The sequence below is a fragment of the Squalius cephalus genome (assembly GCF_949319135.1).
Source record: "Squalius cephalus genome assembly, chromosome: 10".
Taxonomy (NCBI): domain Eukaryota; kingdom Metazoa; phylum Chordata; class Actinopteri; order Cypriniformes; family Leuciscidae; genus Squalius; species Squalius cephalus.
In genome coordinates, this window is record NC_137131.1 from 18,015,417 (window position 1) to 18,041,718 (window position 26,302).

Sequence of the window (26,302 nt, forward strand, 5' to 3'; positions counted from 1 at the left end):
TTTTTATGTCACTGTTGAATAGTGGAAAAACCTAAGACATTTTTATTTTTTAATGATTAAATAAATATTCATAAAATAAACTTGTGTATACAGAGATTTTAAACATGAAGACAAACTCATTCTTGTATAATTACACGAGCAATCCCACCCAGTCTGCAAATGAACCAAGCTTCCTTAGCTGTCATTTACAATTTGATACAGGTCCAAAATTTCACTGACTTCCATTGGTTGAGAGTAAATGCTGAATCAAATTTGATTAGCAAGTCTCCTAACCGAAACCATAAAATGTGTTATGCGCAAACCTGTGTTTAAGTTAAGGGGGTAAAAAGGCACCATATCACTTAAAAATTAATCTATAGCGTTAAGACTCAATATGGATACACGTAAATGCGACAAAGTACATACATACTGATGGTCCTGAGTGCCTGTGACCATGAAACCTGACCTCGGCTCACTCAGGGTGACAGAGCAGTCAATATAGCTGTTAAAGAAGAAAGCTGTGTGTTTTGACGCAGGTGACTATTCCACAGTGGCCTTGGACGTCAATGGTATTCTTCTCTTTCCTCTGAGGAGGCTTTACCACAGAACTCTGAAAGTCTGGCAAATGCAACTGTTCCTCACAAAGACAGGATTTCAAATTCTTCATCCTCAGAATCAAAGAAGCGCTCGAGCCGGTCCGAATCCGAAAATTCTGTTAAGGAAAAATAACACGTGGTGTGTGTTTATAAACGTAAATCTTAAAATTCTGAATCTATGAACAAGCAGTATTAGAGATTACCTGGAGTAAGATTAATTACATCGGCGCCAATTAGATGAGATGGCTGACTGTCTACTAATTCAAACATAGGAAGACCTCTACAGTTAGAAACCTGTGCAAGGGAAAAACAAAAGTGGCCAGTGAGCCAGAGGAACAAACATGAACGGAGACCATGAAAAAAAGAAGCCATTTTTGGCTCAAGTACCTTACGAATCTGTGCACACCAGTCATCAAAATCATCCTCTGTTTGACAGAAAAAGCCCTGATGGACAAAATTTGGCATAGATGACTGTTATTCAAAGGAAATGACTTTTTACTGTTTTTGACACCTAACAACAACAACAACAACAACAACTGTATTTACCAATTTAATCCCAAAGTTTTCCAAGCTAAATGAGCACTTGTTATACTCTTGATATCAGACAACTGAGAGGAAAATGGAATGATAATCTAAGAATAAATACATATTTCTACATATGCAGCTGTATAATGTGAATACAGTGTCACATGATCCTTCAGAAATCATAATATGCTGATTTGGTGATCAAGTAACATTTGTTTTTTTGTGGACACTGATGGGCTCAGATTGGTTCCTCAGTTGAGTACTACTAGGTGGACATAAAGGATACTGAAATGAAGAATTCATTTTTTTCTGCATCAAGCTATACTTACAGCAGCAATGGAGGGGTCAAGCTCACAGATGTGCATTCGGCAGGGAGGGTGCTGGCAGTGGTAGGAGTCGTCTGGGAAATGACCCCCTTCACTTGGGTCCACAGCTGGCTGAGTTGTATGGGGGTCTAGATAAATGAGCTCCTCACCTGCCAGGCGTCATCAATAAGAAAATATAATGAAGCCGTTTGAAACACAATATGCTGCCATTCAGCATTTAACATTGAATTAATCTCTACTACACCGATAAACCTCCCAGTAAAACAGTAGTGCTTCTCAACTCATATTTTACATTGGACATGAAGTGGCGTCCCAACACAAAATGGTTTGTAATACACAAACAAAAATGTCATTGTGTTTAGAGTATTAAAAAAAATATTTATAGCATTAAGCACACTGATTGACAAACCAGATTTAAATTAATGTAGTCTGGGTTGTACATTATTTCAGCATACGGAGTTAATAATATGTACGTTTTTCAAAATTGTAAACCAGGCGAATTTGCTGCAAATTACCGTAAATTTTGATTCGCACGCGAAAAGGTGTAATGCGAATAAGTTTAATAAGCAAACTTATTTTGCCATCCAAACTACCATAAATGAGAAGCTGCACCTATTTTTTGCATTTTGTATTGTTTGTTTTTCCCTGTCATCTTAGATTCTCATCAGAAGGACTGGTAAACCATTTTGGGTCACGAGCCACCAGTTGAGAACAGACTTTTTATAGGTTTAGCTTTAAGAAAACCTGCTCACCTACAAAGCCAATGAAGTAGTGAGCGCTGTTTGGCTTTCCACCTATTACTCCTAAAGACTGAGGCATCATGAAGCATTGCTGTGGATAAGATGAAAATAAAGCCCAACACCAAAGCTATAGTAGATGACATTTTACTCACACTTAACAGTGTTAACATCTATTCATACATCAGATGATGTTATAGATTTACCTTGAGTGGTTCAATATAAGCTTCATTGATATCACTGAGGCCCAGTCTCAGAGGAATCAGCAGAACAAGGGGTTTCCATAAAGCCGTCTCCTCTTCTGCCAGAGCACAAGCCCCCTCCCGATCACCATTCATCTCCAGAGGCTCGTCTGAAACCGCACATGCACCCCTGTCGAAGTCCAGCCACGGCATACACAGCCTCTCTACGGACAGCCAGTACAAACAACCATTATCAAATACCGTAGTCATTTATTGGCTAATTAGGACAATTGTGAAGTCAGAATTTCCTTCTCAAGTCTATATTTTCCTTACACTAAAAACATCTGATACACACATAATGGCAGTCCTGTAAAAAAAAAAAAAGGTACAGTAGTACAACCTTGATTAAAAACACGGTTTGTGCAATTTCACAATTCTCCAAACTTAACATATCTAAGACACTTTGACCAAGTTTCAAAAGTCATTAGGTATGTTTACATTTGCAGTAATTGAGCTACGGTCTCTGTCCAAGTTACAAAAGATTTCTATGGGACAACCACCTTCAAGCTACCGCACAAAAAAAAGAGCGTTTGGGGAAATTGATAAAGAAAAAGCTGTCATCTGTAAAAACAAAAGACATGAAATAAAGCCCGGTGGGTTGATTAAACTAAAGTAAAACTTTTGGCTCAAACACAAAGTTGTTTGTGTGGTGTACAATCCAACACTGCACATTAGCCAGGTAACACCATGCCCACAGTGAAATATGCTGATGGTAGTGTTATTGTTATATTACTGAGGTGCTTTTCAGCAGCAGGCACTGGCAGTCTTCTTAAGATTGATGAATGCTGCTAAACACCTACTCCCTTTTCCCAGAAAGTATAAACTAAGGACGTTTCAGTAGGGCAACAACCCAAAGCACACTGAGTAACACTGAAGTGGCTTAAAATGAAGAAATGAATGCCCTTGAGTCAGTCTTGACTTCAATCTCACCCAACATCTCTGCAAGAATGAACTGCTGAATGACCTGGTACAGTTTGAGTGATTTTTCAAAGAGGAATGAGCTAATATGGCTCACATTGTGCAAAATTAAGAGAGACCCAAGGCTGATAGTTGTAATATCTCTGAAGCTGGTTCAACAAAATACTAAAGAAAGGGAACAAATACATATCTACTGGCTAAAATTAACATTCAGTTATTAAATTTGTTGTTTTTTTATTGAATATAATTATATTTAATTTGGGGTTGCAAAGTTGCAGAGGCAAGTGATTTAAAAAATAATAACATCATCTTTGGTTGTGGAAATCATTTGTGTTGAAACAAAAAAGGCATTGTATAGCAGATAAATCAATTAATTCACTTAGAACAATATTTATTTATAAACCAACTGTGATGAAAATGTGTTCTAATTGGTCTGTTGTGTACTAACCCTAATTTGCAATCAAAAACAAACACACACAAAAAGAATCCACTAATCAGTCAGAAGAGGCATGTCAGATTGTGATATTATATAATATACATGTATATATTGACTCAAAATTCTGTCATCTCTATCTTTATATTCTTTCATGTTAGTCAGCACAAGTCATGCAGGTTTGTAATGACATGAGGTAAGTAAGTAATGACAGAATTTTCATTTTTGGGTGAACTATCCCTTTAAATATCCTGGCTAATTATATCATGTTTTCAGCTACTAATAAGAGTAAAGTATAGTCAGCTCAAATCCATTCCACAGAATCCCCTCTAAATTAGTGCAAAAGAAGGCTGCAGATTACATGTGGGCACTATGAAAGAAAACTCACTGATTTCCTCTATGACCACAGTATTGTCCATAGCTACATGAACTGCCAGTCGGCTCCAGGAGTCAAATACTGCCAGTTTCCTAGATGGGCATAAAAGTTTAGATGGGTTTATTCCAATACAGCAAAGCACAATAGTTTATTTAAAGATTACTTAGCTTCAATAGTCTTTTACAGTTATATTTCATATGACTAAAAATTACTTTTTTATATATATATATATATATATTTGAATAATAATTATATTAAAAAAATAGATATATTTAATTTGACTTGGCCAACTTACTTGAGTACCTGTGCCACTGTATTTGGACCATACCATTGGCCTATAGACTTTCCCTCACCTACACCCATCTGAGCTGGAAAAAGAACAAGCCATGTCATCCACAGTAATGTACCTGTCAAGAGGGCTGTCGTGGTAAATTTTCCTTACGGTAATTTTGAGTGGCTCAACATTGCGATAAGTGTTACAATGTGTTCAGAACAGGACAGAACATGCTTTATTAATAATCCAAACACTCTGAACGAACACGCAGGAGAATCATGCAAACCACAAAAAGCATAAACAAGAACTGACAAAGAACAACTGAAACACAGGGCTATATAAACAGGGGTAGAACAAAGTAAACTAGACATGTGAAACTAATACATAACTATAGGAACAAACAAGGACATAATCAGTAACCAATGAAACTGAAACTAAACAGAGCAGGGAAACAAGAACTAAAGGAAACAGAACAGAAAGTCAAAATAAGGGTCTATATAACAGAACATAACCCTGACAATAAGCTAAGCTTGTTGGGGTATAACAGTTAGTTCCGTTCTTCGAATCTGACTGGACAAGAGGCTTTCTCTGCTGATATTTCACCAGTATCAGCACTGTGCTCGTCTCTGCATGACACCTTCTAGACAGGCTGTCAGTCAGTGCAGTTACATTGTTAGGCCACTAGGTGGCGGGAAGAGTGAGACATTAAACATCAATGAGTTAATTCAACTAATAGTTCAAAACAACAAAGATATCGCTTTCCTCTTCGGACATGGCAAACGTTTTTTTCACAAATATATGACGACCTGAAGAAAGACAGACACAGGTAATCGCACATTCTCAGTCGATCGCTCTCTCTCACTCACTGTCAATTTAGGCTTGTTTAGTGCAAATCTACTGAGACTCTGTCCAAATCACAATGGTACACAGTGTCTTAAGTAAAAAAAGAGCCAGTTGACAGGAAAAAATACATTATTCACTCTTGTTATCCTTATTAACTTGTGTAACATTCAATACACATGCATGAAGTGTAAAACAAGACTCTCCCAAGACCAACTCGCGACAGCCCTAAATTAACACTATTCCTATAATATAGATAGATAGATAAGGAGTAGTACCTATTTGATGGATGGAATAATAGCTGTCCTTCTTGTCAATGAAGGCATTGAGGATACTGATATATTCTGCTCTCTGCCGCTGACCTGGAATCCATCTCCAGTCTAATAAAACATACAACACACATTACATCTCAGATTTCAGCAGACCTCATAATCACCAATCCCAGTTTTCAAATCTGGTAGCCTTACCTCTACCCAAGTGCCTGCAGACCAAGGCCTCCCCAAGAATCATCTGTCCACATCGAAGCATGCAGCCCCAACCAGTGTCTGAAGTGGGCCCAGTGCCACCTGTAACATTACTTCCATTAACAAACCAAACTAAACAGATTTATCTATCCGTACGAATAATTAAATGCAGTCCTTGGACGGTAAGAATAGGATTGATGACTTTGAATCTCACCAATTGGCTGAAAGTTCTTTCTGTACGTGAACCACAAACGTGAGGTGACGTCTGCCAGAATATCATCTTTCTCTGGGACACGAAGAACATCGTGTTACCAACAAGAACCAAACACAGCAGCACAAAACCTTCAATGTCCACCAATTTATTACCTGTCAGAGCACTGAACTGCTTTCCCAAAATCCAGACAGGCTCAGAGGTCTCCGGGAAATCTTCGATCTCTCCAAAGCGCAATGAGTCGTATGTGAGAGTAGCTGTTGGGGGAAAAGCCAATGATCAACTGGAAGCTAAACCACTTACACAGACCAACAGAAATATAAAAAATTATTTGTAAAAACAAAAACATAATTTGGCACCTTTTTTAGTCTCTTTAGTTGGCCTAACCATCCGATGCAAACGTTTTTATAATTATCACAAAAGAAACAAATATATCTTAACATTTTACATATAATCACTGCCAATCTTTTTGTGTTTTCAAATATGATGTATTTTGAGGGAGTTTCACATCTGTCAAATGTAATAAAAGATATTGTTTCATGATAAAAACATGCAACAAATAAAGCATTTATTAATCAAAGATCATTTGTTACGGTTAATTATTATTTTACATATACATTTTAACAGTTTCAAGATTTGTAAATTAACCATTTTTTATAATAAAAAAATGAATTACCAATTAACTTAGATTAATACTTAATTATAGTGTATTGTTGATTGATACCTAATCCATTAACTAATGTTAACAAACTGAACATTATTATAAAGTGACACCTGATTTTCCCCCCCACCAATTTCACTGTACCGCTGTGTAAGTTACTGTATGTTTAACTTTGTAAAACGGCAGTTAAAGGGATAGTTCACCAATTTTTTTTTTAAATTTTGTTATTACTTACCCTTAAGTTATTCCATACCTGTATGAGTTTTTTTCTTCTGTTGAACACAAAATAAGGTTGGTAACATTCTTTAAAAGTTCTTCTTTTGTGTTCAAAAGAAGAAAGAAACTCATACAGGTTTGGAACAACTTGAGGGTAAGTCATGACAAAATTTTCACTTTTCGGTGAACTATTCCTTTAATTGTAACGGATGTCATGCATCAAAGGGTTAAAGACACGGCACAGTGCATAAAAGTCCCTGTGATAAATGTTACTGGCAAACAGATTATTAGAGTAGGCAGAAATTTGATAACAGACGACACGGACAACATCCCAAAAGCGTCCACAGCCCAACAGTATCGTTCGTGCGCTGGAACGCTCATATAATGCTCAACAATGCAGCTCAATGGACTCTAAAACACAGGCAGCTTTAACGGATGGCCGTGGCATTTGGTGCAGTGACATCTAGAAGACAAAACAGTGTCCATCCCTAATCTGACAGCAGACTGTTCTGTTTTACTGTCCAGTTGGGACATCTATGTACCATATTTAACGACAAAATCCCAAACTGTAGAGGCGGCCTCTCCAATAACAGGCGCGTAGGTGGTTGTCGAAAGAAGAATTTTGCTTTTTAACAATTTCATGACATCTGGGCAGATGAGCGAAATATAAAACAAATTGTTTTCCAGCGATTTTCTTACCTGCATCCATCCCGACAGTGATTCAGCCTATCTTGTTTGTTGAGTGTTCCTTACACTGTACTGACCAATACAAAGTCACTTCCGCTTTGGTCAGAAAGCGTAATTCCTGCGGTAACCAATCAAATACCTTCTATGTATTTGGTGATGTTTTTAACCAATAGAATTTATTTTAAGGCGGGACGTGTTGTCTTCTCTGGGAAGCAGATATAAACAAGCTAACTAGAGTAATAAAGAGTTGTGGAATGTAACGCTACATAAATGTGCATAATCAGTATTGGCATTACTGTTTTGAATTTGATATTTATCATCAAACGCCGGGAAACAGCCGTGAAAGTGTATTCTCTGTCTAAATGTGCTATTTCTGACATGTCATGTTGTTGTGCAAAAACTACATTTAACTAGATACATATCTAAATAAATGCATGCATTTTTAAAATCTGAGCCCTGAGCCGTTCTATAGTATTTAATAAACTTATGATAGTTTTTGTTTTTTCATCGTCCCAGACGTGATTTTGAAATTGAACAGATTTGACAAACCCACATTTTTGTCATTGATTTATTTAAATCAGTTTTAAATATAATCTACACAAGTATGTGACAGGAGGCTGACTCATCATCACGCGTATTCAGTTTTGTAGATCAAAGTCTGTCACTGGATAGTTTATGAAAATCAAGAACAATATCAGCTAAATCGTTTACACCTTTGTCCTTTGTGATAACTTTAATCATTGAGCGCCTGTAGTTTCATTTACAGCCACTAGGTGTCAGTGAGGCGTAGCAACTGGAAATTATTAGGCAGAAAGTTGAAGTAAAAAAAAAAAAGTTTTCAGGTTCACACAGTTACTCAGTGATTACAGACAAAATAATCTGGATCATATTAGGAATAATTTGCTTTAACATTTTTCTTAATGAACACAGACCATCATAGTCTTCAATTTCTCCCAATATCTATGATAGTAGGTGAAAATGCAATCACTTGCATTAATATGCTTTGTGTTTATGCAGTAAATCAGTATGACCCATTATTTTAATTCATGTCTGTGTTCTCAAAGTCTGGGTAAGGGAAACCACATGTTGAGATTGATCACCATAGTAACAATATCTCTAAACTATTCTATCTGATCTAAACTGCTTCCTCCCACTCGGCTTCCACCAATTACACTAATGTTGTGTAGAATTATCAGCATAAAGGCTTTATTATTATGTTATTCTGTTTCTACCGCAAGAAAAGCACAGCAAATAGATTTTTGGAAAAAACAAAAAAGTATATTTTTATTCAGCATACATTCAGTGTAGCATACACAAAACAATGTGTAGTTTTCCACATAATTATTTGTTATAAACTGAACAATACACGAGAACAAAACAATAAAACAATTTTAAGACACCAAGTTAAGTTATTAATATAGTGATGGCTCCATGATATTTTACAAATTGTTCAAGGCGGCACCAACAACACCACATGTAAGGTGAAAAAATGACACAAAAATAAATTACAACAAAAGAGAGACAACACTATGACATAGTTGACAGGTCCAGACTTGAAATATGGCATGAACTGAAATGTTTTATCTTTTTAGTCAACCCAAATCTCTCCTACAGCCATTTACATTCAGTACTTTGGAACTCCTGGTCATTTTTTTTTTTTTTTACCCTGCATTGTGGATTGCAGTTGGATTTTTTAAGCTTGATTGTTAGTAATCTGCATTTAGAGCATCAAAACCACTCAAGACAGTGAAAAATGTATTAACAATCAGAGAAACTTTGACAATAAGACAACATTGGACTAGGCAGCATTAATCCAAGTACATGAACACTCTATTTCACACACAAATTCAAAGGTCACAATAATTTCCTCTCCCGCTGGCCTAGATATTCTGCAAATCAACATTAGGTTCAATACAAAAAAATGGTAACAGCAAGGAATGCCTAGAGTGCAAAAGGCCAGGTTAAACACATAAAACCTTAAAGATAGCGGTTCATCTTAGAGCTCAATATCCTTTTAAACAAAATTGGTCAACATGAACAACACTTCTACAGCATTTATTAATCTTAATGTTAATGCCTACATTTACTAATACATGTGTGTTAACATTAGTTTATGCGCTCGAATTAACATGAACAAACAATGAACAATTGGATTTCTAACAAAGCTTAAATGCTATACAAATATATTGTTCATAGTTAGTTCATCTGAACTAGTTATTTAACTAACGTTAACAAACGAGACCTTATTGTAAAAGGTTACCAAAGTGCAAACGTTGTGCAAGTGTAAACACATTAATAAGAGCAGTGAAAGGCTTAAGCAGTGACTAGAAACCCCTGCTGAAGCGTTCAGCTGTCCGTCACTTGTTTATCCTGCTCTTCATTTTTCTCTCAGCAGGTAGAAGACCACGGCCTTGAGATAGTGACCACAGGCACAGGCAGCTGCCACCAACCAATGAGAACGAAAACTGGGGTCTGTATTGACTACACACTTAGTGATGTCCGCCTGTAAGAGAGCAAAGAAAATATTTAGATATATAAATTAAATATATGAAATATATACATCTCTCTGAGTTCATCTGGTAATAACAAAAGGAAAAGGAACTTCAGTATGCACTCAAGTATGTGCCTTTTAAGCCAAAGCCAACATTCAGTAGTCTAAACACGTTATATTTCAGCATGCAGCTTTACAGGGTTGGCCAAATGTTATAAATTTCCAAATTAGCTTGATGTTCAGAGTATTAAAGTTCAGTTTGTTTTGAGCGGGATAGTCAGTTCCCTTATGTTCTCTTCGGGTCATTCTGACCCAAAATTTATTTTCTTTTAATTTAAAAAAAATTGAGTGTTCATCGGAGTGAACCAAGACCTTAGGACTTTTGTCACACTTGAACTTGGAATACACACAATGTTTTTTATACTGGATTTGAAGAGTTTATGTGGTTGTAAAAAAAAATAAAAAAAAAATAGTGAAATGGGGGAAAATGGGGATTTCTTTTATTATATGTAAAAAAAAAAAAAAAAAAAAAATTAGTAATACAAAATCTGACACAATCCAGAACGAACACACACGCAAATGAAGGCATGAGCCTATAGAACATCACCAATGCAGAACACACTCACATGCACATACACACATGTGCACACATACACACTAACACCTACACAGATATGAAGTGGTTAGATTTAAACACATTTACAATGCAGAACGACCCCATTTTTTATTTATTCCTGTATGATGGCAAAGCTGAATTTTCAGCACCACTACCTCAGTCTTCAGTGTCACATGATCCTTCATAAATCTGTGCTGATTTGCTGCTCAAGAAAAAAAATCTTATTCTATTCAATGTTGAAAATTGTTGTGTGACTTTAATGTTTTTGTGAAAACTGACTTTTTTCAGGATTCTTTGATGAATTGAAAGTTTGAAATAGAATTTTTAATATTATATTATATTATATTTTAACATTTTGAAATGACTTTAAGCTCACTTTTATTAATGTAATGCATCCTTGCATTTCATTTCTTCCAAAAAAAAAAAAATCTTACTGATTTTTTTTATAGATAATGAAGGCACTAAGAGATGGGGACATCCGTTAATTAGGAATTTTAATTATAAAAGATCTTACTCAGTGGCGTTTTTGTGTATCTCTCTGTGTGTGCGTGTGTGTGTGTGTGGCCTTTCATTCAGCTCCAAGGGCAATCCCGCAGAGCAAAATCCTCAACATGGCACGTAGACACTAGTGCCCACATACTCACATCAACAACAATGTAAAATACAGTCTAACCGGCTTCTGCTTTACACATACTTTCACTTAGTGCTCCTGATGATAAAGTCCTTGTTTTCAGATTCAGTCTGTAGGTGTGCCCATGTCTTACAAAAACAGCAGTTAAAAAAAAATCAGGTCACTCCCAAGAAGAACACATTGAAAAATGTTGAGAATGATTTCGCCTGAGGCAACCATTACACTCACCCAAATTGAACCAGCATTTTTTCATGTAGTACAGTACATCCACCACTGAACATAAAATAATTTTAAAGTTGATCCTTAGTCCTGATTGTTTTCTTTTTTGTTCTCACTTTCTAAATAAGTCATAAAACAGAACAAACAAACATTAAACTTATCCTAGAACTATGTTCTTATTAAATATATCCCTAAAAAATACAACATTAAAATATTTTTCGACATGTTATTACTCACAATAATAATCTGTGTACACTGATGAGCCAAAACACTATGAGCGAATAACATTGATCATCTCCTGACAAGGCCACATATTAAGGTCTGGGTAGATTAGATGGTAAGCAAACGATCAGTTCTCGTAATCAACGTGTTGGATGCAGGAGGAATGGGCAGGAATAAAGATCTGAGCGATTTTGACCGAGGGACAAGCGACTAGGTCAGAGTATCTCTGAAACGTCAAGGCTTGTTGGTTGCTCCCGGTCAGCAGTGGTGAGAATTTACCAACAGTGATCCAAGGAGGCACAAACCACAAACCGGCGACAGGGTGTTGGGCGCCAAAAGCTCATTGATGCACGAGGGCAACAAAGGCTATCCCGTATGGTCCGAGCCAACAGAAGGTCTACTGTGGCACAAGTCACACAAAATTTTAATGATGGTTATGGGCCTACAATGGTCACATGAGTGTCGGAACTGGACCTTGGAGCAGGGGAAGAAGGTCGCCTGGTTCGATGAGTCCTGTTTTCTTTTACGTCACGTGGACGGCCGTGTACGTGTGGCTCTGTTTGCCTGGGGAAGTGATGGAACCAGGATGCACTATGGGATGATGACAAAACGGTGGAGGAAGTGTGATGCTCTGGGCAACGTTCTTCTGGAAAACCCTGGGTCCGGCCATTCATATGGACGTAAATTTGACACGTGCCACATACTAAACTAAACATTGTTGTAGACCAGATACACCCCTTCATGACAATAGTGTTGCCTGGTGGATGTGGTCTCTTTTACCACACTGCACACATAGTTCAGGAATGGTTTGAGGAACAATGAAGAGTTCAAGGTCTTGCAATTGCCTCCAAATTCCCCAATCTCAATCAAAATTAACATCTGTGACCAACAAGTTCAATTCACAGTGGCTCCACCAACAAGTTCAATTCACAGTGGCTCCACCAACAAACCTACAGGACTTGAAGGATCTCCTGCTAACGTCTTGATGCCAGATACCACAGAACACCTTCTTCAGGGGTCTAGTAGAGTCCATGCCGCGATGGATCGGTATAGCATTTTGCCAAATAAATAAATATGGATATTTTTTTGCTGGGTTTTAGGAGGTTAATATCTATATCTAATATCTAATGGTTTGATCTAAAAGTCAAAAGCAGGTGTAAGAGCTGCATATGGACCTACTGTAAGTCCAGGCAGTTATGACTCTGGCACAGTGCCATGTCGAATCTGCCTGAACAGAGACAGTCTAATGAGAACAGACACCACAGACATGCCCTGCCAAAGCAGACGCACATACCAGCACAGCTCCTCATTCAACAGGTTCGCTGAACTGTGCTGGTCTTCAGAGAGATTGATCAGATTTCCCCCCAAAAGCTGCATGAACCCTTCACATTCTGTCTACACACTGAACAAAGATGGAAAAGCAGCAGTCTGCACTCTTGGCCTTAGCTTGGTTATATAAACAGACAGCACAATGCTACTTTTATTAACTCTGAGTGGCCAAAAATTATAACCCTATCATCATTTACTCACCTAATGTTGTTCCAAACACGTATGACTTTTTGGGCCCTATTTTAAAGATCTAAGTGCATGGTCTAAAGCGCAGGGCGCAAGTTCACTTAGGGCGTGTCCGAATCCACTTTTGCTAGTTTAACGACGGGAAAAATGGTCGGCGCGCCAGGCGCATGGTCTAAAAGGGTTGTCCCTATTCTCATAACGAGTAATGGGTGTGTTTTGGGATTCACGTGCGTTAAACCAATCAGAGTCTCATCTCCCATTCCCTTTAAAGGTGCCCTAGAATGTGAAATTGAATTTATCTTGGCATAGTTAAATAACAAGAGTTCAGTACATGGACATGACATACAGTGAGTCTCAAACACCATAGTTTTCTCTTTCTTATTTAAATCTCGTTTTTGAAAAACACCCCTGAAAAACAGGCGAATCTCCACATAACACCGACTGTGACGCAACAGTTGGGATCATTAATATGTACGCCTCTAAAAATTTGCATATGCCAGCCCATGCTCAGTGCCAGGCGGAACTGCGCAGCCGAATCATCAGAAGTTCTGCAGGTGAAGAAACAAGCGAGGATCATAGGGAAAATGGCAGATCTATCTATAATCGGATACCGCTACAGTTTAATTCAAAGTTGTTAGTTGCTCTGCCCATTTCACCACGGACTGTTTTTCTAATCTGGAACAATATCAAGCAGCCAGGCATCTCTCGGCGTCTCAAACAGACGAAGGGGGCAATTTCAACTAACGTTATATTCCCGCAAGCGGTAAGTAGTGATTTTATTAACGATAATTTACACTGTGTTATCTAGATCCAGCGCGATATATTGTTTTTTCCTCGAGAGACATCGTGGCTTGCAAACGAGCGAACGAAGCATGGCAGTTGCTCAGTGTTTGGATGTACAAATGAACACAAAAGTATTTTTTTAGTTCCTTCATCCGAGCCTCTGGAGAACCAGTGGGTTATGTGAATTTCTGATGTGTAATTGTTCAAGTTCAGACAGATAATCTTTCTCTCAAAGTCGTTCAACACTGTTTATGCATCAGTAAATCGCGTTGCAGTGATAAGATCTTCATTCACGCGATCAACAGGCTGTCATCTGCTCAATGCTGGAATAAATCTAAATACTTAAAAAACTTCTCATGATTCGTTAATCCCGATAGCTGTAATAGTAAAAACGAGTAGGGTCTGCCTGCAGAGCCGGAGGCTGCATTTTCAGGACCCCACTTTTAGGACCGCATTTCTAGGACCCTAGGTTTTTAGTGACAGCGCCACCTACCGAATTAGAGGACCAGCGAAGATGGATGACAATCAGAGTGTGAGTATCAAATGCGAATACATTTTTACAATTGCGATGCATTTAATTGGAAAGTTAACGTAGCAAACGTGATGGTGATTTGCTAAATAAATAGTCTTGAATGCATAGCCATAGTATTTAGCCTCTAATGCTTGAAAATGAATTGTTAGCACGTTCATTTAAAAAAAAAAAAAAGTCGTGTCAATGTTATTTCTATTCAGATTTCTCAGTTGAGATGGGCTTTATTGACATGAGTGTTTCTAGAACCTTTGTTCCCACAACATCAAAACCTTTTTTTTTTTTCAAATCTTTGAACAGTATGCAATAATAGTATTATGAACATTAATTGATATGTGTGCACTGTTTGGTAACTAAGAAAAAAAAAAAAAAGAGTAGAACATGTTCAACTAAATGTTCCTTATTTAATTCACTTCTCTTTCTCTCTCTCTCTCTCTCTTAGGAGTCAGTGATGTTGTCCATGAAGTTCTGTTTGTGGTCCACATCATGAACAAATTTGTTTTTGTGTGTGTTCAAGTTCAGTTATTATATATTATTTTGTAAAATATTTTGTGTGTGCAAGTTCAGTTATTATATTATTTTGTAAAATATGTTGTGTGTGCAAGTTCAGTTGTTATATATTATTTTGTAAAATATTTAGTGTGTTCAAGTTGAGGTGTGATATATTATTTTGTAAAATATACACAATCTACCCCCCAGAGTCATCCTTGTCTTCCCTCTATACTTGAAAATGTGGTCGATCTAGTGACTGAAAAGACTATAACATGATTCCTTGTTTATTTTACTTGAGTTATTATATTATGCTAGACCCAATAATTTCTCAACATTCCTAGAAACCAGGTTTAATTGCAATAAATAAAGTAGTATTTGGGTGTAATAAAACTGTAAAACTCTAATGTAGTTAAAACTGGGTGGGTGGAAATACTGCCTGGCACAACTAGGGTCCTGGAAATGCGTTCCTGAGACTGCGGTTCTCCGAGTCGGTAGGTGGCGCTGTCACAAAAAACTAGGGTCCTAGAAATGCGGTCCTAGAAGTGGGGTCCTGAAAATGCAGCCTCCGGCTCTGCAGGCAGATAATATTGGTAAAAACGTATAGGGGAGAGTGGGGTAAGATGAGCCAGTTTTTACTTATGTGGATCTCAAGGCAAGGGAAATTGAGACAGAAGTACAATGAAGACATCCACTGTTAATTTGGGATGTTGCCTATAAACTGAAAATTAAAAAATGCACCTATGACAAAGAGCCTTGAAAATATGACCTCAGAAAAAAAAGTGTTCATGTGACTCAACTTACCCCAGGCTAGGGGTAAGTTGATCCCAGTCAGTGGGTAAATTGAGCCATCTGGGGGTAAACTGACCATCCTATCTTTCACTTTTTTATGCAAGCATAAAATTAAAAAAAACTTGCCTCTTTAAAATAATAATTTAATAACACACTTACCTTTCTAAACAATGTTAACCCTCTGGGGTCTGAGGTGTTTTTGGGGCCCTTGGGATGTTTTGAAATGCCCTGACATTTGTGCTTTTTTCAGTTGCTTATACACATATTAATGGCAAAGGTGTAAATGCACTATTTAGCACAAAACAGGGCTACCATAATATGTGAGCAACATGTATGTACATGTTTGTATTTTTGAGAGAATAATGTTTATTCATGGTTATTAAAAAAACAAAATCTTCTCCCCAAATGTGTCACTAATATAAAGCACGATACAAATAATTTAAAGAGAAGGCTTATATTGACCTTTTAAGATTTAGCTTACATCTACCTTGTAAATATATGTTTTGCTATTTTATTAAAAAGATTACAATTACAACAACAATTACAATTTCAACAATATTTCAAGTGTACTCTTTCTTTGTAAAAAATAAATTATAGGCCTACATTTTACTATATGTATTCATTTATTTGAATATAGCCTACATTGGAACAAATACTATAGTAACATCTTAGTTGATGACTTTATTTTTGACAAAAAAATAAATAAATACTGTCCGTATATATATATATATATATATATATATAACAACAATTGCTAATTGCTAAACAAAAGCTTGTTTGACGTGGCAGTAGTCTATTTTAAAAAACTTTATAATTTATCCAAAACTAGTCAACAAAATATTGTCTTTCATATTTCGGCCGAATGTATTGTTTTTATGAAATATTAGGGCATATAAATGTTAATTGCAGTTTAATATGTTGCTTATACAAAGACATTTTATTTCAACACAATTTAGTCGATTTTCTCCATTTCAAAAAGGTTGAACCACTGGTTCAATTTACCCCACATCATCTGGCTCACTTTGCCCCATAGCCACCATTTTGGTAAAAACGGCCTAGCTTAGCAATTCAGGATAACCTTTAGCTTAATGATTCACATGGTTTTAAATGTTGACAAATCACCAACATGTACCATACACAACTTTAGACCTAGATCAATTTGCTTTGACAAAACGGCTAATATACCTGAAATGCAGAAAATTTACTTTAACAAGCAAAAAAGGTGTTTTTGTGGAAAAGACAACTTCCCTCTTGTCCCATGTGCTTCTCCTCTTCACAGCAATATATAAATGATGGAGTCCTTCAAAATGTATGGTCCCATGACACCAAATGTGCATAGTTGCCTAGAAACAGGGGGTGGGTCAACTTACCCACTGGCTCATTTTACCCCACTCTCCCCTAAAAGCTGTAATAGTAAAAGTTTTCCAGATAGTTCTACATGTAACGCCAGATATTTCATATGCAAGCATGTCAACCAATCACAGCAGAGGGCAACAACACTGAAGTCTCACAGCAGACACGCCCCTTCAAACAGAGTGTTCAAATCAATGGATGAAATTAGGCTAGGAAATATGCCTTTTATTTCTAAATTATAACAAATTTTGATCTAAAAAACATACTAACATTATAAGGGCACCCCAGGAAACATTATAAAATAATAAAATAATCCATTCTACGGCACCTTTAAATGCCAGTTGCGCTCGCGCCATGGCAGATTCGCTATTTACATGACGGAATTTGATAGTGGAAAGACTGAACGCGTCTCCAGAGCGCAAACTGAATTGCTCGTGCGCGAGGTAAAAATGCGCCAACAGACCATACGAGACAAGACGGATTCCACCATTTCTTTATGTACACAATAATAATCTTTTACATTGTGATCCTTTTATTTTAAATATTTGGCATGTTTGTGTGCTGCTGTACGTCCCTGTGTGTTTAATAAGCAGAATGTACGTGCGTTGTGGACCCGTCTAGGCACACATTAACGCGCTCATAAAAAAAAAAAAAAAAAAAAAAAAAAAAAATTATATATATATATATTGCACCATTGACTTTAGTCCAGGTTTCAGTTGGTCAATGGCGCAGTCTATTGCTGTTGCCTCAAAATAGCAACGTGCCAACAATGCACCAGAACACACCTCGTTTTCAGACCAACACGTCTATGGGCACACAAATGGGCACAGATGCATTTGATATTTAAATAACGTGGCGCAGGACGTGAAAATGATAACTGCGTCAGACTGAAACTAGCAAAAAAAACACTTGCGTCGTGTTAAACTCTTACAATGGAATACTATGTTGTTATAAAAGTAGAATTTGATCTATAAATTTATCCAAATCATCCTTTTGACTAGTACTAGTTATACAGTATGATATATAAAATAACTAGATATGTATATAAAATAAGCTGTTGCTTCTGCTTTAAAAAATAGTCCACAACAACATAAAAAAAGTTTATTACAATGTACAAAACAGTCAGGCTAGAAATTGGTCCTTTGTGGTCATTTTCACTACATTTGATAACTGAGATGCAAGGTAACACCAGTTGTGCTTGTATGAAATGAGAGAGCGAGTCCACGGCATGATACGAGAAAACAGAGAGAGTTTCAGTTACCCAAATGAGCGGTCTGATAAACATGAGCCACATATGATGGACGACAGCGAATATTAGGAAATTGCCTGCTGAATGCCACAGCGAATGACCAATCAGAATCAAGTATTATGTATGTTTGGGCCGGGTGAAGGGATGATTAAATGCATAAATATTCTAATTAATTGTACTAAATTAATAGATTTATTTCTTACCCAGCCTCCTCTCCTCTTTAACCACGACACAAGGCTCTTGCGAACAAACTCGCCCATGCAGTCGACAATGGTGTGCACCATTGCTGGATGCCCGTGCCGAACACAGTCCACAGCAAGAGCTCCGGCCACTGCATACAGAGACACAATCTTCCCCCATGTTACACCTGTACAGAGAAACAGAGATTGACATAAATATAATCAAACAAAGTGTCCTTTTCAACATACTTTCATTCATACCAATGACAGCTTATATTTGTGTGTGCTGGTGGAAGTGTGTATGAAAGTCAGGTCACACTTCATATTAGGGCTCTAATTACTTTGTACTTACATAAAAAAAAACTTTAATTGTTATGTACAAAACACTTTTACTGCTATTGAGGTCGGATATGGGTAAGGTCAGGCCAGGGACAGGTTTGGTGGTATGGGTAGGTAAGATGTAAGGGAAGGGTCAATGTAATTAGAGAAATGAATTATGAAATATAAGAACATGTAAGAACTAAATAAGTGCTTTGTATCAAACGATTCATTTAAAGAAATGTCATTTTAATGATTAATAATGACAATTAATATATAGTGGGACTGAAAATCATAACCACGTGAGTCATTAAAACACATAATTCCTTACCCCCATTTCTAACAGAACATTATTATACTGTAAAAAGGGGTGGAGTATTGTTGTATAACTGTATTGGCAGCCAGGCAAGCTGTCAGCTGGTGTGTCAGCCAGAAAGACACAAGGACTTTTTTTTTTCAGCAGAGCAAATTCATTTGTTTCATTTGTGACTGTAGGCTAACCTATAAATGATATCAACATGCCTTAAAGGGATAGTTCGTATGTCGGTAACCAATGTCGGTAACCAGACAGTTGATGGACCCCATTGACTTCCATAGTGGAAAAAAAAATACTATGGATGTCAATGGGGTCCATCAACTGTCTGGTTACCGACATTCTTCAAAATATCTTCTTTTGTGTTCAGCAGAAGAAAGAAACTCACACAGGTTTAGAACAACACGAGGTTGAGTAAGTGATGACACAATTTTCATTTTTGAGTGAACTATCCCTTTAAATGTAATAAGGTGTGGCTGTAAGTTGTTAGCCTCATTTGTAAGCTTGATAAATTATATATTTTTAAATATATAAAGAGACACATTTTTAAATGTATAATAATAACCATGAAATACAACAGTAGTTTAAAAGGTAGACTCTTTGCTTTTCCCCATCATACAGTAAATATGTTATGGTCACGGGTCTGAATTTAAATAAAAGGCTATCTGTACTATTACATTTCATCAAACAAGTAGGCATCCTGATAACTAAAATGATAAACGGACACTACTCTAACCTTCAAACATTTCAGCCTGGAATTAAACAAAACGTAATAAAGCCGCAAAACCCCGCCTGGGAACATCAAATGGCCAGACATAAACATATCAACCCAGGCAGGAACCTAATCGGAGTCTAGCAAAGGCAGGAAACACAAAGGCAAAAGGAAACCATATTGAGGAATAAAAGAGATAAAAGCTGGTTTGAAGTTCAAGATAAACAGAAAACACCACAATTTCCTCCCTCTGACTCTTGTAAGAACGTTTACATGTTGAGTTCACAATTCCGACGGAATATTTTGGTTTACAACATGCTGTTTCAAATGAAGACATGTATTAATCAAATGAAGACAATGTATTAGTTAAATTTATACTTCAGGGCTGTTGAATGCTTGAATCTGATTGGTTGACGAACGTTCTAAGGTGTGCAATTATTTTCAGGGGCCTTGACCGCATTACAATTCCATATCACTTCGCCACATGTTATTTCAAAGTTCCTCCTACAACAACAAAAGAACCAAAACCCACAACGACCCTGACCAAGCAAATTAATATAGTAAACAATAGGATAAAAACGAGAAATTATGTCCATGTTTTTACCACAAAATTAAGTTTTTATTATGTACGGAAAGAGCATATATCCCGCCTTCTCTCCCACTCAAATGCACACGCATACAGTACGGACACACATAGTCGTGTGTTGTCAGTGTTGCTCTTATCAATGGCTAAAGCCTCCGTTTCTAGCTCTAAAATTACGGAACTAATCAGCAACGGAGGCTAGGGATTAGATGCGTAAGAAATGAGCATTTTAAGGACTTAAACCTGAAAAATATCTTGAAATACATGATCTGAACAATGTTTTGAAGTGTGGTAACCATAGTAGGCTATAAGCAGAATAAATGACTCTAAATTATTGAAAAGTAATTAATAAAATAAATAATAACTCCGACCCGGAGTCAATTATTCCTATATGCACAATAACACTCGAAATATTGATAATACTGATAATTTCAACACAATCTCATGAAAGTGCGTATCTATAGCACAAATTTGATTTCTCGTGGCAAAAAATGTTTTTTTGCGTGAATATATGCATGTTTTCACGTGCATATGATACGCACTTTATATATTAAGAGTAGAAGGAGTATCACTGCCAAAAAAAGACTAAACTGGATTTTCCCGCATTTAATTAGAAACTTGCCTCTATGTTGTGACTATGTATCTAAGGAATTATGCAGGCGTTGCAGATTCTAACAATCACCACGCTGACCTCTGACCCCATTTAATAAAACAACTGAAAATATCTTTGAATGAACGAATGAATCAACAATCCCACTCTTGACAAACTGTCACCGTTGGCGGCTGAGATGAAAGCACGAGACGATATAAACACTGAAATAGTCTTTAATCCACAAATTCCAAACAATAAACCACAGAAAAACTTAACCACGAACACAATAACATAAAACAATGCAAGACAAGGGACTAACAGAAACTTTGAGGACTCAAATCAATCTGCAACTACAGAAACAAAGAGGGAGAGAATGGAGACCTGAACTAATTTACAGACTAGAAGATTAACAAAGAAACTCAAATATCAACAATACAGGGAAACAGATCAAAAAACAAACTCAACACGTGACACAAATCTGCTCACACACCTTATAGTTAGCACTCCATTCTGGAGAAAATGTAGGCCTACTTCAAGGAACCTAATCTTGTTAATGGCTTTATTGATTTTGATTAAGTTGAGGATAAAAGATCTGCTAAAATGCTTCCTCCTGACAGAATCAGGTCTCCTGTTTTATTTAGAATTTGTATTTATTTCAGTAGATTTTAATACACCAATGCATCAGGGCAAAAAAAAAAAAAAAAAAAAAAACTTCTCCAGCATGAATTATGAAAACCACAAAAGAAAAATATACATCTTTTCTTTTTAAAATGCTATGTATAACATTGTTTAATTAAAATATGTTGGAAATTGCACCATTGTTTATTTTAAACAGTCTTAGAAAGTGTCACAGTAAAGCTGAATGATTGAAAAAGCAGAAATGATTGAAATGCCTCAAGAATAAAACAAAAGCAAAGGTAAATATATAAAATACTGAAAATAAATGAAATTAAAATATATCAAGCATCGTGTGAAAATATTACACTTATCTCTTAAAATGTAAAAAAGCACAATAATTCTTTAAAGTGCACAGTCATATAGAACCCTACAAAAGGATCACAGGCCACTCGCAGGGTTAAAAATAAATAAAGTGAACACCAATGACCACACAAACTCAGCTACACTGCTTGAGGACAGGTATGTGTAAAAACAAGAGGTGCAAGAGTGTCACCAGGTGTAGTGAGGAATCTTTGATGTACTTGGACTAACACAAGCAATTATGAATTGATAATTAGAATGCAAAGAATGTTTCCCTGGAGAAATGAGGCGAACAAGTTACAGCACATCTTAAAAGCTGCCATTGTTGAAAAAAAAAGAAAAAAAGACCATGATTTACTACACTCTAAATCTGGGAGAGCAAATAAGGGTTGACCATTTGAACTAAATGGTTGAGTCATTTGAAAAAAAAACTGAATCTCAAAGGTTTGCACTAAATATGAGCAAAGTACAGTACGCAGCAAAAGGAATGATAACTTCCATGGTGCCCAGACACTGTTTACTTTAAAGAAAAATTCATATTTTATGGTGCTCTCAGGGTCAAGTCTCTGTGTATATATAAATGTCAGAATGGATCCAGTTTTACCCTCACGTGTAAAGTCACTTAAAGGGATAGTTCACCCAATTTTTTTTTTTTTTAAACATGTCATCATTTACTCACCCTCACGTTGTAAACCTTTACGATTTTCTTCTGTGGAACATAAAAGAAGAAATGTCTCAATGTTTTTTTGTTGTTGTTGTTGTCTGTTTGATTTTTGGGTGAACTATCGATTTAAGGGTCTGAAAAAAATATAAACTTATATAAAATTGATATAGCCTAGATATAAAACACAAAACATAGGCATATCGTATAAACCAGGTTTCATTGGTTTTCAGATTCATTTAAGCTGTTTTTAGTATGAATGGACATCTCTGGAACCAGATGCACCGATTAGTTTATCTAGACTGTTTTCCAAACTAAATGTATCAAGCAAGGAGGACACCGACCAACCTGTAGAGAAGATTTCTGCAGCGACGGCCAAAAAGGCATCAGAGACTATACTCTCAGAGGCGATTGTGATGTTGAGCTGCCGTGCTACGTTGCGGTATACGTTGGGTCGCAGGTACTCCAGCTCGTCTCCTAGAAGACAGAGAGACAAATGTGTTTTCTTTCCTTGGCTCAAACTATTGGGATGAAAAGGCCTCGAGTCTTACAGAATAAAATCACTAATTTGGAGAAGCTTGACAATGACAGTGTAAAAGAACTGCAACCTAACCTTAAAACCTGCTACTATTCATACTATCGTCATTCTGTCATATAAGCAGGCTAACGGAAGGATGTAACGTTGTTGTTACACTGAAATGTCCTGATGATGAAATTGTCTGTTAAATAAGTCTTTAGCTATGCTCAGCTGCACTCTTCATTGGCATTGATGGTTCCTTAAAGAAAATCAATGGAACCTTTCAAATAATTTATAGTGGGAAAATGTTCTTTAGGGTTTTTTTTATGTTCTTCACGCTAAGAAAAAAAATTCACATAGTTCTTCTACTACGGAATCACTGTGAAACCCCCCTTTTGCAACTTTTATTTGTAAGAGTGTCTCACCCACATGAATCATCCGTCTTAATGTAAGTGCGAAGGACCTTTTTCAAGACAATACAGGGTTAACCTGGTTAAGTGTGGGTGGGGAACCCTCAATCTGCCTTGTGATAATGATCTGCATGTTTGCATGCCTTGTCCATAAAAAGCAGCTCCCCCAGTCACACAGTTGTCTCAAATTAAAATTCTTGTGCTTCTCCCTTTTAGGAGAAAACGGGTTCTTGCAGAAAAATGACAGTTAAGAGTAACTCAGATGAAAGTCATGTGATATGTTTAAGGTAGGCTACTTAATGTGTCTGATCAACAAAATGATGTGAGATTAAATGTTATTGATAGGCATATAACATTCAATCTTGTGAAAGAGCTCAGAATGTCCAACGACATAAAAGGATGAAACACACATTTAACATGGTACAAAAGGCAAAGTACTTTTCAATGGGTGAGACACAGACGAACCTTGTAAGAGTGTTGTAAAAAGTGATTACACAATCAATTGTATGGTTTCGTTTGGCTTTGAGGAAGCTGAGAAACACGTGTTTATTTTCATTTCTGAAAGTTCATAGAACAATTATGGATGGTCCATTTTCCATTTATTTTCTTATGAACCAGACAAGCACAGATTAAGAATGAAAATTAACAGGAAGTTCTCTGCACTTTTAACTCAGTCTTAAAATATAACATCCGTAAATCAAACCACAACTCAAACAGATACGTAGGCTATATAGCCTAGGCTATATGCATATTATATATATATATATATATATATATATATATATATATATATATATATATATATACACATGACCATTTAGCACCATAATATAAAAAATATTCACACTTCAGTATATATAGTAGCCTATGTGGTATATCCCTTACAAAAATGAACCATGGTTTTATTGTAGTAAAAGTGTAGTAACCATGTTTTGTTTTTTGGCAGATTGATTACCATTGGTATAACCACAGTTTTACTACAAATACCATGATTCAACTATGCTTATGTAGCAAAACCATGGTTAATTTGTGGTTACCGTGGTTTAACTACAATAACCATGTTTTTTGGTTTTATTTGTAGTTAATTTTCGCAAACTGTATAGCATCCAAATAGGCTACTATACATGCACTACACTACAGTACATGTAACCCCATGGCAATCTCCATAAACATTAATATACATCAGTGAAACGTCAGATGTCCTACCCAACCACAGCAGGACTGAAGACACCTCAGCCAGTGTTCCGGATCCGTGCTCTGGTTTCGACCATCCGATTCCAGCCCGGTGGAGTCTGGAGTGAATGTAATCCCTGCACAACACTTTAGACTGAGACACTAACTCCTTATCCGTGGGAGAACGATCAAACACCTCCATGACTTCAGCCGCGAACACTGAGGAGCGGCGCAACATCTCCATGCCCTTCATGAGTGGAGAATTGCAATCAGCTGACAACAAACCTCCACCTTTCTCACCGTGTATGGAAGTGTTTCTTCTCCACCCTCCTCTCTTTCCAAAGTCGGATGACGCCGTACACGATCTGGATAAAGATGAAAACTCGCGGGGTTTTTTTTTATAGCTAATTTATAGACTCGTTCGCACCTTCTCTTGGAATGGACATGAACCTGAAAAAGCGGCCAAAAAGAGCAGAAAACCAGATATCGATTACCCTTACTATTTCTCGTAAGTCAATAAATCCTCAGAGTCTTAAATATCGGCATTTTTAATAAAAGCTCGGGTATTGTTCTCTCCACAGCAGCCCGCGAGCGAGGGGAATCTGTCAGCGGCGGAGTGTCGCCTGTCTTCGGTCTGTATGGATGGACTGCGCACATCAAGTCCGTCTCCTTCTATGGAAAAGCTCTCCGGAGTCCGTTAAGGCGGAGATAAGATAACCAGTCCAGAACTGTTTTGGTTTTGATGGTCCGCCCCTCTTTTACAGAGCTAAAATGTGATAAATCAAGGAACAAAGATAACAAATAAATGTTCTATACACAAAGTAGACCCTTTCTTTTTTTCACCACATTTTATTTTTAATGCATGTGCCAAAATAGGCTACTTAAAATTATTTACACTCTATCTATCTATCTATCTATCTATCTATCTATCTATCTATCTATCTATCTATCTATCTATCTATCTATCTATCTATCTATCTATCTATCTATCTGTCTATCTGTCTGTCTGTCTGTATGTCTGTCTGTCTGGGTAAGTGTGTTCATGGACTTAGCTATATTTTTGGATAAAATGCCTAATGTAGGCTATAGGGGTCACAATGTCTTCATATTTTTTCTTCATGTTTAATCACGTTTTGTCTTTAGGCCTACTAATATATTTTAAATGGTCCTGCATTGTGACAAATGTTAGGCTATCTGTTTTAGTCTCAATCAATATGTATACATATAAAATAATCTTAAACCTGCTGCTGGTTGGTATTATCTTGCCTGGTCGGGCTGGTGGTCTGTTGGCTGATTTTCGAGGGGTTTTGAACTTTTTTCAACTGCCCACCCTGCTAGACCATCTGATACCAACTTGGCCAAATGTGAGCTAAGACCAGCAAAATAGCTTAAATTTGGTTAAATTGTTTTGTGTCTGTCTGGAACCTATTTGTATCTGTTGACCCACAGAATCCCATCAACATCCTTAACAATTTCCTCCATATACTAACCC

The 26,302-nt window shown here is 36.7% G+C and overlaps 2 protein-coding genes across 3 annotated transcripts; both read right to left on the reverse strand.

The window, feature by feature from the left end:
• Positions 1 to 21: 21 nt before the first annotated feature.
• atg4b (autophagy related 4B, cysteine peptidase) lies at positions 22 to 7,576 on the reverse strand. Its single transcript, XM_079884122.1, has 13 exons — positions 7,498 to 7,576; positions 6,077 to 6,178; positions 5,925 to 5,996; positions 5,714 to 5,812; positions 5,525 to 5,626; positions 4,428 to 4,500; positions 4,145 to 4,224; positions 2,370 to 2,569; positions 2,179 to 2,257; positions 1,430 to 1,575; positions 963 to 1,019; positions 779 to 869; positions 22 to 691 (listed from the first exon to the last, which is right to left on the reverse strand). Exons 1-13 carry the CDS (start codon positions 7,505 to 7,507, stop codon positions 618 to 620), a joined length of 1,185 nt encoding a protein of 394 aa, XP_079740248.1. The 5' UTR covers positions 7,508 to 7,576; the 3' UTR covers positions 22 to 617.
• Positions 7,577 to 8,738: 1,162 nt separating this feature from the next.
• boka (BCL2 family apoptosis regulator BOK a) lies at positions 8,739 to 25,394 on the reverse strand. Of its 2 annotated transcripts, XM_079884262.1 has the most exons (5): positions 24,844 to 25,394; positions 23,059 to 23,187; positions 22,729 to 22,758; positions 18,578 to 18,741; positions 8,745 to 9,988 (listed from the first exon to the last, which is right to left on the reverse strand). In XM_079884262.1, exons 1-5 carry the CDS (start codon positions 25,061 to 25,063, stop codon positions 9,863 to 9,865), a joined length of 669 nt encoding a protein of 222 aa, XP_079740388.1. In that variant the 5' UTR covers positions 25,064 to 25,394; the 3' UTR covers positions 8,745 to 9,862. The 2 variants fall into 2 exon arrangements, with proteins under 2 accessions (XP_079740389.1, XP_079740388.1); XM_079884263.1 differs by lacking the exon at positions 22,729 to 22,758 and having other exon boundaries at positions 8,739 to 9,988.
• Positions 25,395 to 26,302: the final 908 nt, after the last annotated feature.